The sequence below is a fragment of the Xiphophorus maculatus genome, chromosome 4 (assembly GCF_002775205.1).
Source record: "Xiphophorus maculatus strain JP 163 A chromosome 4, X_maculatus-5.0-male, whole genome shotgun sequence".
In the NCBI taxonomy this organism is placed as follows: domain Eukaryota; kingdom Metazoa; phylum Chordata; class Actinopteri; order Cyprinodontiformes; family Poeciliidae; genus Xiphophorus; species Xiphophorus maculatus.
The window spans coordinates 32,003,890-32,021,457 of record NC_036446.1 but is presented as its reverse complement, the minus strand read 5'-3'; the positions used below and the strand labels follow the sequence as shown (position 1 = coordinate 32,021,457).

At 37.2% G+C, this 17,568-nt stretch overlaps 1 protein-coding gene across 1 annotated transcript in view; it reads right to left on the bottom strand.

The window, feature by feature from the left end:
• LOC102233331 (neural-cadherin-like) overlaps positions 1-17,568 on the bottom strand; it is a 322,632-nt gene that overhangs the window by 183,766 nt on the left and 121,298 nt on the right. Inside the window, exons 5-6 of the mRNA XM_023332302.1 lie at positions 15,122-15,233; positions 6,483-6,732 (exon numbers count right to left, since the gene is read on the bottom strand). Of these exons, the coding sequence (XP_023188070.1) occupies positions 6,483-6,732; positions 15,122-15,233 (362 nt within the window). The remainder of the gene's footprint in view (positions 1-6,482; positions 6,733-15,121; positions 15,234-17,568) is intronic.

The following is a 17,568-nucleotide window of genomic DNA, read 5'->3' as shown; positions in this document are numbered from 1 at the left end:
TTCTTGGTTGACCTCTAAAAAAACCAAGAACAGCAACAAAATAAAAACTGAAAGAATAGTTTTGTACACACCTGAAAAACTGAGAAGCATAATTTGTGCTGGATGGTAGGCCAGGTGAACTAATGTAGGTTTGATGGATATCAGACGGAGAGAGCTCTAAAATGAGACTGTTACAAGCAGATATGTGACACTGACATGATGTTATATGGGATTTGGAAAGACTTTACTTGGTGTGAAAAGTTATAGTTTCAGTGTCCAGTTTTTCACAACTCCATGATCGCAGAACTACACGCAAAATCAACAAGTCCCTGCATTTTTTTTTATGCAAACGCGTAATTATGTATCTATTACAAATTTTCTGCAAAAAATGGTCAAAAACATTGGGTCTAAGTGACTGCAGTATTACTTCTATCACGCTGGTGCCTCAGCTTTACTTGTTGTGAACTTATAGTCTGTGATTGACATGGTCAGTAACAACAACAGAGCTAAATACCTTTTTGTGTCCCTTTTGTCTGCTTTTCTCTGTCATGTTCTCTTTGATAAGTACATCTCAGAAAGGGTTTAATGAGAAAAGAAATATAGAAAAAAAATCCATGGAAAATGTCTGATGTAGCACCAAAAACAATTGCAAAAAAAAAACAAAAAACAAATCTAAAAAGAAAATCACAAAAACAATTTTGAAATCCAGGAGGGACAGTATTATTGAGGTACTTCTCTTTTCCAGCCACTGCAAGCTCACCATGTTGCTAATTCTATGTGTAAAGCCACTGAAACTGAAATAAATTGATAACCGACATTAACCAGTAATTAGACTGGTGGGATTGGTTTGTATGGACTTTAAAAAAACAAGTTTTTCATTTTCTATGCTACATACGATTTCTTGGAGTGTCGTTTCATTAATGCTGCATGCTCTGTACCTCGGAAGGGACACATTTAATTAAAAACACAAAATCTGACTTTCTAAAGCTGGTAAAAACAATTATGGATCAACATCAATAAGTGTAGCATTATTAGCTTTTCACACCCAGAAGGCTGCAAACAATTACGTACATAAATTCTAATATGAGCCTGTGAGCAGTAATAAAATGCTGCTGTTCTAGTATTACTGCACAAACAGGTTTTCCCACCATGTCCAGCTCAACTGTGCTCCGTGCAGCAGTGGCATTGGAACCCGCAAAACTCTCATCAATATTCTTCATGTTTCTTGCGCTGCTGCACAGAAGGACGTGAGCGCGCTTCTTGTTGATTTCTCGAGTTCCTCTTTTTGATTGGTTGCTCATACACATCCAGCTGTATGAGATCCACAGAGGTGATTGGCAAGCGAAACCACATGCTTTTTATCATAGGATGAAAAACCCAAGTGGTGAGTCGCATTAAGCATTGATACCACGTGAAAAAAATGTATGTTGCAAAAACTGCTGCAACAGCAGATAAAATATTTCCTAGTTGGAATAGAAAAAAAAAAGATCCCACCTTGAGCAAGGCCGTGTCAAAATATGAAGAAAAGCAGCAATGAACAACTTTTGTCTGATTCTTGTGTTTACCAAAGGTTTAAAGTGTAGGTTTAAAAAAGAAACAGCTGGGATGATACTCTGTTGCTGTTGCCTCAGGAAGAACTCAGTTTCCTGACATAAAAGGTTTGAATTGTAAACTTTATTTTCTCTCTGTGATGCATCTTCAACACAATGCATGTCTCTTGAGTGGAATATGCAAAATCTGTACATCGACACAACTGCAACTGAAGCATCGCAGAAATGATCCTAAATGAACATTATTTCATCTCACACTATCCTATGCAGACACTATCAAACCTCGGCATGTGTGGTGCTTGAAACTGAAACACATGATGTCACTTAAGTCATTTATAATTAATTCAAGTATTCATTCACAATCAGTCACATGAAATTATAAGATAAAAAATGCTAAAGCCAAACTTCCGCAGATGAAGTACATTTTATATACAATAAAGAGTAACATTACCAACAAGTGAAAGTTGCCGCCTCGAAATACTATGTGTTCTAAAATATTGTTTTATATTTTTACCTGAGTTTTTCTTCAAAGACAGCTGCAACCTGGAGTTCTCAGGGATTCGCATTAGTTCTGGCATTTTCTGTCAAACTCTAACTTTCTGTAGAAGTTCTGTAGTACTTTGGAAGATACTCCAAAGGTTCAGGCACAGTCAGGGAAAAGAGAATGTAACACTGGCTAACAACAGATGGTCTAATTAGAGCTAAGTGCTAAAAGAAACAGAAAGTCCGGAAAACTGCAAAACACCCGAAACACAGTTCATTTTACAACCTGCCTTTGATTCATAATAACTGCAACACTGATTGACATATTTGATGGATATTTGATGGTGAATATTCTTCATGATTTTGATGAGGGCTTTTGACAAAATCTAATTGTTTGTTTCATAATTTCTTGCTGTATGATGTTTTTATGATGTGAAGCATTTTGAACTGCTTTGTTGCTCAAATATGCAATACAAATAAACTTGACTCATGACAATCCAGCCCTACACATATTCAGTTGGTCACTCAATACAGTCGATACCCAATATTTCAGTGCAGACACCACATGGGCATGCATGCTGTGCATGGACAAATATTGAGTCCAAGAAAAAGTGGTCCAAATAAAACCTGGGATGACACGAGGATTGTTGCCGATGTTGCCTGTCTTCTTTAGATCTGTCATGGAGAGAGCAATTTTCTCTGTAAGCCGTGTGCTGTGAAATCAGGATCTAAGCCACAATCTCAGAAAACTGAAGAAAATGAAAGAAAAGACTGCTTTTGTACTCAGGATGACAAGTCTGGCCTGAGCACATGGACATCTCTCTATAGCGAAGCGATTTCTCCAGGGAGTGTCAAAGCAAACTCTTCCTTTCAGCAGAAAGAGCCACAGTCAGTTTTTCTTAAGTATCTGTTATGATCTGAGATAGAAGGTATTTGTAAAGATGTTCAGTAGGTTATACAAATAACTAAAATGATATTTTCATGGCATAAACAAATGGAAGAGACTAAAGTTCACAAAGCTGTAAAACATCGTCTCTCCTTTCTGCTCAATTCCAAATCCAAAGCTCTTTAAGTTCTGTCCCTTCATGCGCCATATGGTTAAATTCGACATTTACAGAATAGCAATCTGACTGAATGCTGGAAAAGACTAATGTTGTGTTCAAGTTGTGCTAAAGGAACTTAGTCTATCGGCAAAACTATTCTAGTCAAGGCCTGAAATAGAATCTCAATGCTAAACATGTAGCAGCAGCAACGCTAACATCAGCATCAACCATTTATGCTTCAAATAGAAACATGAATATATGGATTTACCCTTACAAATTGTGAACATTTCTTTATAACACAATTATCTTCACTGCCGTATATTTAAGAGGCAACAGTAAATATTACAGAGAGAAAAGGGGGACATTATGTAATTTACAATAACTAGATTTGTAATTATTGAATTATCTTTTTTAGATCATCAACAGTGAAGTGGCAGAAAAATTGCAATGTTGTGACATTCTTTTTGACAATATCAACCCCTGACTAAAATACAATAATCAGCAACAAAGATCTGAGTTGTAAAGAATTAAAACAGCAAGAGAAATAAAACGCTGCAGAAAGACTTGATTGCTTAGACAAGCTTCCCTCTTGACCTGGCAAAACAACACACACACACACACACACACCCACACGCATGGGTACTCATTACTGAACGCTTCCAACTCCACAGATCGATAACAACTGGCCACATTTTCTGCCTGGATAATGACATATTTAATGAGCCTTCTATCTTTTGCTCTAATTTCCTGTCTTTTCATCATAGCCATTGTCCCGAGCCTGAGGAAGAGTTCATCAAAGGCATCACGGCATCATGGATGCATTTAAATGAGCATACGGAAGAAAGCACGTGTGAGACTCCCTGAATAAGTTAAAATTGGTGTGTGTGTGTGTGTGTGTGTGTGCGTGTGTGTGTGTGTGTGTGTGTGTGTGTGTGTGTGTGTGTGTGCGTGCGTGTGTGTGTGTGTGCGTGCGTGTGTGTGTGTGTGTGTGTGTATGTGTGTGTGTGTGTGTGTGCGTGTGTGTGTGTGTGTGTGTGTATGTGTGTGTGTGTGTGTGTGTGTGCGTGTGTGTGTGTGTGTGTGTATGTGTGTGTGTGTGTATTGTCAAATAGGATTTCTGGGTCAGTTGTGCCAGAAGACTGAGGGTCAGGAAGGGAAAAACTGATTATTCTGTTGTCACTGTCATTAAATCAATACCTTCCTGCTTGAACACACTCAAACGTATGCACAAACACACACATCTCCTCACAGTCATATCAGATGCATTGCATATAAATTCACTTTACAAACGACATCACTTTTCCATATCCAGACCGTATTTCCCTGGACTTCCTCAATTACAGAAAGCACTTCCATGCACATAAAGTTTGGGCTCAGGACCTCCTGAGGGTGCTAGTGGCCATGGTTGATTGACCCTGCCTCACCAATCTGCCCAGCTCTCTGCCAGAAAATCAACCAATTAAAAGATGCAGGCACCACAGCAGCAAGAGGGGCCGAGGAGGGACGGGGGTCTTGGTGGTGGAGGGGGCGTTAACAGAAGCTGCTACGCTGAATTTGGAAGCAGCTGCAAAGTTCCAACCTGAATATGCAGGACTGCCAGGCTCTGGTTCTGCTGGGGATGTTCTGGGTTCATAAACTTAATATTGAAGCACTTTTCAAACATTTTAAAGGAAAGTTTTCAATCTTTTCCAGCATCACATTTTGGAGATAAAAACAATACAAATGAACAAAAACAAATACAGTTTCAATTCACTGTTACATATTACCGTCATTAACAATCCATTGAGGTACTTTTCTATATTGTACAGTAGTGATAAGGTAGATTAAAGTAGTAAAATTACAAATTATACACCTGACTGGTCTAAAAACAAAAATACTAATTTAACAAAACAATCCCCAATTTCAAAAAATGTTCATCGCACAAAATATGAGACAGACTTTATTTCTATTAAACAGATCAAAAAGTCATTGAACCATTAAATTCATTCAATTTGAACTATACAAACAAATTGTATTAAGGTAAATGGCATTCCTGCTCAAATTAAATGCTTTAACACAATATAAAAAGAAAATTAAAGTTAAAAGGCAAATGTTCTAAAAGATGCCATTTAGCAAATAAAAATAATGTTGGTATTTCTAACTGACATAAAACAAGGCATGTTTATTCAAACTGAACTGCCGACAGTGTGAAGTAAATGTGTCTGTGTCTTATTAGACATATAAAATATCTGGTTTCAACTGAAAATCACATTTTCAAAATTTCAGCTTTTAATCAAACAGATTGCACCTTATTATAAAACGGTGCTGTCTGAATATCAAGCACTTACAATCAATAACTTTATATAGAATTCAATCACCTTCCATACCTTGAAAACACCCAAATGAAATTCAAGAATTTCCAAGGATTTCAAGAGTCCATACGTTTCCCATATATAAAACCAAACGTTTTAGTTGTTTTAAGGTATGACGAATCATACTCATTAAATTCTTATGACACCATCTACCATGTTGAATATTGTTTTACTTTTAAAAGATTTATTTGATACATGGATTTAAAACCAAACATTTAGCAGCTCATTAGGAGAGTTGCTATTTCTGATGCAAGCTCTGCAATGCATTTAGTGTTGTTAAAACTATTTTCCCCTTTACAGATTTCTTCTGCTGTTAAATATTTCTGATCATCAATCAAAAGTTAAAATTGGATAAAGATCAGCTGATAAAATGTCTTCAATTTATGAAGTCATTCATTACGGGGAACTGTAATTGATTGTAATTGAAACTGAGTTATGATTTAACTCCATTTTTTTAGAAAACAGCTGAATTTCACAGTTCTAAAATACACACAGGAGCAAAGAATTTACAAAATATGTGCTATGGTATGACAAATCTAAAACTGATATGCTTGTCCATAATCACTATCCTTACATTTGTAGAAAAATCAAGAAAAGCTTGTGGAAGCATCAGAACTCCACTAAAATTATAAAGTCTCTGGCGTTAGCATCACGTTCTGCTACTCTTCCTGAAATATGGTGTAGTAAAGAAGTAACATTTTATGGAAATATTGAAACAATGTCTCAAGACATAGGCAAAGAAGTTACAGCTTGGGTGCAAGTAAATCTTTTCAGTGGAAAAGGACATAAAGCATAGCACTAAAGTAGCTTAAGGACAACAAAGTCAATGTTTCTGATTAGCCTTCGCAAAGTCCTGATCTCATTCGCTTAAAAACATTGAGGGTAGAACATAGAAGGTTGCAAGGCAGCAGAACCAACCTGACTCAGTTTTGCCATGAAGAAATAAGTTTAATCACGTTATTTTCATATCTAATGACCTGCATGTAAAATTCAGAATTTGAATCATCCATATTGCCACTGCTAACTGTAAGTCTCATCACCACCAACTCAAAGAGTTTATCTCAGCTCTTACTCACATATGTTGGGAAAACTCGGGTGCCTCGTCGTTCACGTTGGCCATCCTAATTCGTACCGTCGTCGTTCCCGTCCGAGGGACGTCTCCCTTGTCGATTGCCATGACGACAAACTCGTACAGGTGATTGGGTCTCTCGTAGTCCAGAGGTCCCGCTGGGAAGATGGTCCCGTGAGGAGAAATTATAAAATCTGGACTTAGGGTGTAATAGGTCAGGTCGGCATTCGGTCCGGAGTCGCAGTCATTGGCAGACACTAAGAGATGGGGAACAGGAAGAAAGAGTTAGAGAATGAAAAAAACATCACAGTTAGAGCTCAACTAAATTGTTTCATCATTACAAACATCAAGTTCCATCCCAAATTCACAGGACAGAGGTGATCAAAGAAAAAGTAAAAGACGTTGAAGAGTAAGCGGAACTGAATGACAGGAGCTGCGGTAGAAAGAACCCTGGAAATCAAATAATTGGGCTGATTTCCTGTTTTTGGTCTTTTTTATAGTTATTTTGTTTTTCGACATGCTGATGCTGAAAGAAAGAAAAAGTGAAGGAAATCTACAGTGTATTATGTAAGCATGCTAATGATAGAAAAGAAGTTATGTTTCTACTTTCTACAATAGTACAAAGTGTTATTTGCACAGCAAGCACAGAAAACACTGTCATTTTGCAACATTTCTGCCCGTGCGGCTCACATTGGGAATCCATGGAGCCCGGACCCGCCTGTCCGCAAATTGATTGCCTTGCTAAAACAGAAAATTCCACCAGGGATTTGAATAAGCATATTTTTACACTAACAAGAACATTTCCCCATCAAAAGCTCAATTCTCCAATTCACCTTACATTGCATTTAGCTCATGTGCCCGTACAAACAATACACACACCCCCACACACAAACCCCCGCACACGCGCACACACATATGAATAATACATGTGCGAGCGCTCACACGTAACGAAGAAACAGCAGCTAACAAAGTGGAATTCTTTATTGCCATGAAGCCTTAGGGGATTTTAAACAGCATCAAGTGAATAGTTTGAGGGTAGTTAATTGAACAAAAGCAGGCAAAACAGATTTTTACAGTTTATAAACAGGAGGTTTTTGAGGTTGCCGTTTATTCACCTCATTTGTTATAATCCATTATTTCATCTTATTTTGTGCAGATTGCATCAATTGATATTTTTTTCTTTTCATTTTACAGGAATGTGAACAATAATTAAAAGTTTTGCAGAGTGTGGCCTTCGCTTTTAATTTCTCCATCCGCCAATCAACTGTAATAAAGTCACTTAAAAGAGAGGTATGGGAATGTGTGTAACCTTTGGTTTGATACAGAACAAGAACAATTTTCTTAAAACATAAGAAAAAGAACTGCTGTTTTGGGGTTAGGGGTTAGGTCTAGGACTGAGGCTTAGGTTTAGGTATGTACTGGTAATGGTTAGGTTTAGGGGTTAGGCTATAGAAATAAATGAAAAATGAATGGAAGTCAATGAAAGAGAGAGAGAACAAGGAGAACTGACAGAGGAGTGACAGTAGCTAAGATAAAACTAAAAATTGCTAAACATTTTTGATGAGTTCCTGCTGTAACTGATGTTTCTTCCAGAACATCAGTTACTGATCAGTAACTGATCAGTAACTGATCAGTAACTGATCAGTAATTGTTGATCAGTAGCGATCAGCAATCACTCACTAGCGAGGGTCACTCAGTGATTTTAGGGCCCTTGACTTCCACGAGGAAGTGCACTCCGTGTGACGGGCCGACACTGGCTCCCTAATATTGTGAGGAGAGAATGCCTCTTCATTTACAAGACTTGTTTTCTTTATCCTGGCCATCCTGATGAAAGAGAGAACCTCTATGTCAATATTAAAGGGAGTTTGCCACAAAACAACTGTTACTGAAAGAGAGAGCTGTGGTTGAAGATCTGTGAGACAATCCAGGGTCGAGAACAGTCCACCTTGTTCTTTCAGGGCTGAAAGAACAAATACCTACACTGTAAAAAAAAAGATAAATCTCAAATTTACAATAAAATACCGGCAGCTGTGGTTGTCTGAATTTTATCATATTTATACAGTAAAATTCTGACAACAATAGCTGCTGGTACTATACTGTAAATTAGAGATTTTTTTTTACAGTGTACACTTCTCTGCCTTAGTGACGGTGTCATTCTGGAGCATGCTGCCAGTGTGTGATCCCTGGACAGGAGAGACTAAAGCCAATTTTTTGCCCTGAGAAATAAACAGGCTCCTGGGGTTTTTGAATGTCTCATAAACTCATAGTTTAAGGTGCATTTTAGTATTTACACACTAAAAATTAGGCGATTGATGTATGATGATTTTGTTCCCCATCAGTGCTCTTTTAAAAATAAAAAAAATAAATAAAAAAACAACTTTGGATTTTGTGAAAACTTATATTATATTTCAAATTAATGCCTTTTTAATTTTCAAAAAACATTTTGTGAAGAACCACATGTCTTTTCAAAAGAAATCAAATAAGTTGTTACCTTGACTCATGTCCTGATTTATGAAACGAGTACTAGTTTCTTAAACATACATAATTGACAGAAGTTGTGCATTGAAATAGAAAATATTAAAACATTGGGAGAAGAGTCGTGGCCAGCATGTCAGAGATCACTTTTTAAAATACATCATTTAGTCAGTTTCTTTTAAGAGATGAGCTTTAAATTCGCCAAAGGAACAGAGAGAAAACGGTTAGAAGAATAAGGTATGCAAACACTGGAGTCTGCATTTGTGTTATATTTCATCCTCACATCACCAAGGATGAATCTCACTAGGAAGAAACAGTGGGATACACAGTTTAAAGGATACCAAGTCCAGCCGGAAATGTTGGTGTCTTCTTGCGTTTTCTCTAATGTGAGGAATTAAAACTGAAGTCCGCGTTAGGAGTTGGACAAAGCGCATTTCCCTGTGTTTACTCTGCAGTGTCCAGCTGCTTAAAACAACTGACAGGTTTGTGAAGTGCAGCTGAAATGCAGCAGCTATTCTGCTGGTAAGTGACAAACTACCTCTCACGCATTGATGATAGATGAAAAATGAACGGTAATAGTAGTGTCTGCCCTGAGTCTAACTGCATGCAGCAGCCAGCCACATGGCACATGAGTCAATATTTAATTTACTAAGTACAGATTTCTACTCCTCAGTGCAACGTTTGAGCATTTATCAGAAAACCTTTTTGGAATCTTGCATCAGGATTGTTGAGTTAAATCACTATAGGGGAGCCTGGAGGCCACTGTGCACCGATGAGCCACAACAGTGGACGTCTCTTACTGGTTCCCAGCGTTGGTCCTTGGGCTGAACTGTCCTAGATGATGTAAAGAGACTTTATGCTCCATCACACTTGATTAAAAAATAAAGATCAGTTCAACACATTACAATAAGTTCTGCAAACTTAAATCAAGCATGTTGATTGTGAAACATCTGAGGCACTATTCTCTGAAGGTTTGGGACTTACTGGATCAGACATCATGTGACTACGGGACGACACACATGCTCCGTTCCTGTGCACTGAGTCGGGAATATCGTGACTACCATAATAAGTAGGAGGTTAGTTCTACTAGCTTGACTCTAAGAGCCCTACCTGTGCAGTTTGGCGAGTTTTAGTTCAGTTAGCACTAAAATAAGGTGACCTTATTAACACCTTCACTCTGACGGATCAACAGTAGAGCAGGTGTTTAAGTCAGCTAACCACCGCTGTGTTCAGGCGACCACTTACTGATGATCAAAAAATAAACCTCAAGCCCAAAAACATTCAATCCGTAACAGAGTGAATGTTCTGTTTTGTGGGGGAATTTTAGTTTTTTGTTGCCAATGTTGGTTGAGACACCTGAACGTAATCTCAGCTCTTTTGGCTAGGGTAGCTGCTGTTAGTCGGTTGCCACAGCAACAAATCTGAGTTTGGAACAAAGATGACACAGAGGCGAGGAATAAGCAGCACATCAGTGGCTTTAAGTTGTTTTCCCACCTGTTTTTCTGTGTTATTTTTCCTTTATTGTGGCGCACTGCAGACACTGTCGTTTCCAAAAGTTTCACAAATGGACAGAGACTGAATTAATCATTTGCTCGTAAAAAACAACAATAACCATATCAATCATCAAATAGGATGAAATATTTCATAAAGCATGGGAGCCATAGCAGTTATGTAAAATTTCATTAGAAACATTTGTTTAAGCCTTTGTTGCATTTTGACAGAAACCAAACTATAGATACATATTTTAAAATTCACAAATACTTGAAAATCCCTCAATGAACGTTGATAACTACCCATTTTATGAATTCAAACACCACATATATCTTAATTTGAATTCATGCGCGCAGTGGAAACTGTCTTAGTGATGCAGTGGAAGTGAAAGTCTGCAGTCTTACTTATTTCTGCTCCTGGGGTTTCAACCAAACTGTGAAAGGGAAAATTAACGGCACTACTGGATTCTTTGCAAACTCCAGCCAATAGCGTAGCATTGAACCTACATATTTCAGCTTCTAAAGCTGTTTTTTCTTATATTTTAGATATGTTCTAGGCAAAAAGCCACAAATTGACAGAGTTTATGTGAATAATAAGGGGCCACATTACCCAGAGATATCCATAAACCCACAAACATGTGGGGATCTTGGGCTGTTCAGTTTTAGATGTAGAATCAGAATAGACAAATATAATTGTGTTAAAAAAGCAGATTTTCTTAAAATATTAAAACTTTAAAACTGCAAAAAATGATTTCAAATGTACTTATTTCAACAGTTAAAGTCTAACCATACTGCTTTCACACACGCTTTCTTCTTGTTTGCACATCATCCTTTCCCAAACCAGTATGCATGTGTGTGTGCAGACAGGAGCACAGATCTCACAACCCCATCCACCAATTTACTCCCTCACTCACACACCATTATGTTACACCTAAAGATTATTTTATACATACAGATCTTACAAACTAACAACATTTCACCTTTAAGTCTTAAGAAGTTCTGGACCACAGCCTTCTTTGAAGTGGGTGAAGAGTTTATTAACTCACTGCGCTCAACTGGGGACAAATATAGCCTCATGCTGGAAGTTAGTGAAGTGGAGTAAAGTAGGGTTTATTTACACAATATCAAAAGCACAGCCCTAATTTTTATTCATATTTCAGCAAATATTGTATTGCTCTTATCCACTCCTAAAATCCCTCGACAACACAGCATGAAAAAAAAAAGATTTTAGAGAAAACTATAAGATATATTAAATAGAAGGATTAAATGTCAAGAGCACAAACTGACAGAACTACTGCAAACTCACCCAAATGTCCTTACTTTTACATAATGGCCCGGTTAAAGAATGATGATGATGATGATGATGATGACGACGGTGAAGAGGGCGATGATAATACCTTTGAGCAAGGCAGCAACGCAAGATGTAAAAACAGCTGACATGAGTCCAACACTCAGTTTCATCCTGTAGTCAAGTATAATGAACATTTAAAATGAGGGGTCCAAACTGCCATACGCTGTAGAAACTTGTTTTATTTTCATTAATTATTCTTCATTCACAATGTTGTCATTCAGCTACACTTTCTTTATTATTGGTATGGTATTAACTTATGTAAAGACAGTTTGCAATTTAATAGTCTTTGACTAAAGATTTTATTCAGAACTGTTACGCAACAATCAGCCTTTACAGCCCAGATTTTTGTTTTGTCTATATTTCCTTCATGACGCCTTGGGGAAGGTGTCCAAAGTGTGGCCCACCGGCCGCTTGAGGGCCACAAAATGTCTTTGTCTGAACCTTAACTACAAAAAAATAAAAATACAAAATTGCATAAAGTTGGTTTTCCAGCTCAAAGTTGGGGTTTTAAAACATTTCTAAAAGAAAATAATCTTGCAAAGAAATTTTCACTGCCTTTCAAAACAGATACAGTTTAAAAGTGGAAGGTACAACAAAGGACTCATCTTTTATCAACCAGGTTTTTCACATTAATTGAAGGTCGAGGGATTTTTTTAAATTTTGCTTTTTTACTGGAAAATAATTAGTTTTTAATTATTACTTATCTGAGTTTATTTGCTAAACTCAGATAAATAAAGCAAGATGCTTTTTGAAGTCTGAGCGACCAGTATTCCATTTATTATGCCGAGAATAGACAAACAAACAAAAAAATCAAGACGACAGTAGCAAACAGTCGGCAATAAGGACGTTGTGCAGATTTATGTTTATATGTACGATGATTTCCAGCTCAACTTTTCTCCAGAGATCAGACTTCTTTATTTTAATTTCAAAAATGTGTGTTGTTTTTAAGTTGTCCAGGTGAAAGGGAAATGTTTGGTAAACAACAACAAAAAAAGGAACAAAAACACTGCAATTTTTTGTTAAAGTAGATAAGAATATCTCAATTACTTTCACCAGTTTTGGCCATAATTTTTTGTAGACATGTCAGAAAATGCCACTGCTTGAGCATTGCAGTCCATAGTCAATGCCACTGCCACACAAAAAACAAAAAGCAAGCACTGAGCCAGTAATAACATTGCTTAGTCACCCACTCTGCATTGACGAAGATACACTCACCTCAACATGCTAGATGCTTGAAAGTGAAAATAATGTTGACACGGCAATACTTTTTGTTTAATTTGACTAATAATTATCTACAAACCACTCACAAAGCAGAAAAAAAAATATTCACTAAAGTGTTGTTAAATAAATAAATAAAAGGACACTGATCCCAGTGAACATGAACTGGAATGCATGGTGACGTGTCACTTGCCAAAACTTCATCAAAATCAGAAATTCCAATTTAACTGTTAATTAGATCTCCATTTCCTCTAGTTTGGATTTTTTTAAAAAAATATTATAACACAAAAGCAGCATTTTTTCTTGTTTTTGTTTTTTAATGTTAGCTAACAGATCAAACTACTGAGAATATTCACAACCTGCTTAATATTAAACACTCCTGTGCTATGAATTTTAGGATGTGACTCAATATTACGTTCATGTGAAACCATGATGTAAACCCAAATATTGGTTTGATTTTAGCCTCTATTTAGCCCATGTAACTGCACCCAGGTATCTTAATCTATTTACTATCTACCAACAACAGACTAAGTACTGCTCCATAAAACTAAGAGCTTTTTTTAAAGTCCATTTTAAGTTGTATAATATCACAAAGTATGACATTTCATAACAGCAAGTAACAAAAGCATCCATGCCCAAACCTTGGACCAAAGTCCAGATCCACAAATTGAATCTTACCTGGAATGATCCCAGATAAAAGTTGGAACTTTAAGTTCTCGCACAGTAACTAAGCCTGTCACACTACGAAATAAATCAAGATAAATTAAAATGAGCACAATAATTTCCATTTGCATGTTTGTGTAGTTTGCTAAATCTTTTAAGTGATGATGCCTTTTAATGTAATGGAAAGATACTGCAAATGTTTGGTTTTTTCTCCCAAAAGTCCCAATAGGTTTTTCAGCACAACAGCAGCAACATTCACATTGTTCATGTTTACCCAGTCCGAGGCTATGATTAATATGTTTTCAAGGGCAATTTAGTTTAGAGACTTCATAAATCATTTTATTTATTGTTTAATGTTTTTTGGGGGGGGTTATTTGCTATGGATATTTAAAATGTCTTCCAATTCCATGTTAAATGTTATTTGAAACTTAAAGGTTATTGATTTTTGAGAGGGTGTGTTTGCATTATTATGCCAGTTGAAAATGGATTCAAAACAACAATATTACTGTGTATCACAATAATTTCTGGAACAATTTATTTTCAGCAAAATTCGTTATCATGACATTTACCTCCATCCGTTTTTAGTGGCACATTTCTACGTCTTACAGGTTGGATTTATGATAATCGCTCAAAAATGTTGTAAAATGTTGTAAAATTGCTACAAAAATTACCCTGATTTTGTTTTTAGCTGCTATACCCACAAAAATCTAAAACCGCAGTTGAACAGATCCAGCAGAATATTGGCAGAGCCACAGACAGAAACACTTTCAGACTTTGCACAGAAAACATCCTTCCTACCTCCTGTCTGCCACGGGCCTCACATTTGTCAGGAATATTTCCATGTGAAAAGGAGAAACGAGGAATAATGTTTTCATAATGCGGATATTCTGTTGTCAGACGCCTGCTCTTTATTTTACACTTTAATGCTAAACTTTTTGCTCTTCAAGTTGAATAGCTAGTGGCAGTTTTAATTCAGAGATGACAGGTTTAATCCCCAACTCTGGCACCGCTCAATTATTTATTCCAAGCCCACCTAAATATAAGTGTCTGTTAAATTTGTAAGAATCTATTTTAGATGTCAACTCGTCTTTCACTTTATGGAAGTGTTTAATCCAAGCATCGTTTATACACTAGCAAACAATTTTGACAACATTTAGAGATATTCCCTAACATTTCTATGCCCTGTGGAAAGAAATGTAAATAAATTCCCAGAACCACTATCTCCCACAGATTAGCATCAGATTAAAGTTTAGGTCTGAACAGATACTTGCACTTTATACACTTGTTCCTTAAGGCACCAATAATTTTACTGTGAGGGGAAAAAAACACAGCAGGACGTATATACAAGAGCTGCACATATGCTGTGTTAAATGTGCAGAGAACTGAAACAAGGAGTGCAATCAGTGATGGGAGAGAAAATGAGTTTTCTGGGTTTTCTGAACGTCTCACCTTGCAACAGGGAGGTTGCCGTTGTAACCATCTCCGGAACGCCGTCCTTGCTGTAAATCGACTGCAGGAATTCTGGAACGCAGTCGTTCTCATCAACAATGACAACTCGCACCTGGCAAAGGAAAAAAAGTAGAATTTATCTTCAGCTATGGTAAAAATATATATGTTGCTGCAGCCATTTCTACTTTCACAAAAACAAAAACAGCATAGAATATCAGGAAGAAGATGTTTCGTTGGCATATTTAGTTGTTTTTTTTCTGTTTATATTTAAAGTTTACTTTGAACAATATATATACTGATCTGACTATATCTCTGTCAGTCCCTATATTGAAGAACAAATTGTAGATTGGGTACCAGTGACAATGTGCCCGATCAATAAGAATTCCTAATTGCACTTTCTGACCCATTTGATTGAAGGTTTATTGCAGTTTAGATTTACATGTTTGACCAAAGTAGTCAACCTATTGTTTTTGCCAGTTTCAATATCATTTATTTTACTTTGGGCGTTCTACTCCCAATTGCACTGACTAAACACATTAAAGTTGTTTTTACATCTTTGAAGAAAACTTGTGAAGCTATTGGTGTATTTTAGTGTGTTGTACTGGTGCAGAGCTTGCAACTAAATTTGTAATTCAGAACATTAATATTTGAGTTTAAAAAAATAAATGTTTTAAAACAATTCAGCTGCTTCTCCATATCAGATCAATGGCAAACCTCAGATATTGGCATCAAAACTGAAAGAAAAAAAAATTGGCTTTGCAAACACCAGCCTACAGCATGTCAAGTAGCATTGGACTTTGCATTTCAGCTTCCAAAGTTGCATTTTCTTAAGAATATTTTAGATATGTGCCACGGACAAAATATGCAAACAGGCACGAATTAAAGGTTATGTTCCAAAGAAAAATAACAGAAAATGAACCACAACTAAGTAGAAGTCCACTAGAACTTTGATCCTGAATAGAAGAATGAATCATGTAAAATCTGAGGCAAGGCATGAAACTGTTGAATCTTGGTGGACAGGCAGCCTTTACTTTCAAACATAGAACAGAATACCAGCACCAACCCATCATATCCAAGGGAGCAAGCAAAGGTCACAGGGTCAATTTCAGGTCAGTGACCACATGCAGGGTGTGTCAAACCTCCTTTCAGGAAGTTTTGCTAAACCAGGACAGGTCAACCATTTATGGATTACAACGTTCTCATCCCTGCCAAATCCTGGCTGACATAGATTTGGACAAGTGGGCTCTGTGAATCACCTTACATTGACAAAGGCACAAATTAATTTGGGATTATCTACAATGAGTCCCCAACATGATCTGAAATAGTCTTGCTCATGCTATGGTGTGCTGGGTGCTTTATGCAGGCTAGTTTGTTATATAAAAATGTATTTAAAGGGGGGAATGACTGCTTTATCTACGTGTCCTGGACCAAATCTGGTACCAACACCAGACAAGGAGAGTAACGTTTAGCCTACCTGTGACCAGCAATTTGAATATTACAATTGAATATTATTATTATTAGGTATAAATGTCATCTGCACAGTAGTGATAGATGAAATTAGGATGTATAAGCCAAACCGTCTTGTTAGATTTCTGTAACTACATGTTAGAAACTTGAAGGTCACTAAGGCCTTTCCAAATGGAAAGTTGTTACCTCATTTTCCAGTCATTAGTGGAATATTGACAACATTTTGTGCATGTTGGTAATGGAAGTGCAGCTACTGGTCCTATTAGAAATATTTAAACTGAGAACAACAATACTCTATATTTTGAAGTAATATTCTGCTACTGCACACCCAGACCTGCCCGGGCAATCTCACATATTAAAAGTCACAGTATGACAGCGTCAGGAGATTTTCCAGTCGGGAATTACCTCCGCAAACACTCTTCAAAATTGGTTTTCTGTACATCCAGAGTTCTGAAATAATCTAAATTAACCCTATCCATAACCAAAGCAGGAGCTTCATCCTCCAGCCGACTTGACCCTGTTCCTTCGGTTTACCCCGTCTCACTCTCCCTCCTCCTCCTCCTCCTCCTCCTCCTCAGGGAGGGATCTGCTGTACTTCAGTAGGTCAGCACAGTTACTCTGAAGCCCTGAGCTAACAAAAGACACATGTGTAAAGATGACTTTATAATGTGGAAGAGACTGTGCTGTGCCGACACACTGTAATGTCGCTCCGTTCATTAGGGACATGAAGGCCAACAAAGGCTACTCCAGCAGATGTTGACTGCTTGCCCAGAGTATTCAGGAGCAGACAGTGGAGACTGGAGCTGGCAGGAAGCTTCAGTGACCCCTAACTATCGTCTTTTCTTCCGCATAAACACACCAAAGTATGACTGAGCACTTTGACACACACACACACACACACACGCAAGCCGTGAGTGGTTTGAAAGTACAGCTGGTATTAGGTCTGGGTAGGTAAGATGAAATTCTGTAATATCAGTTAA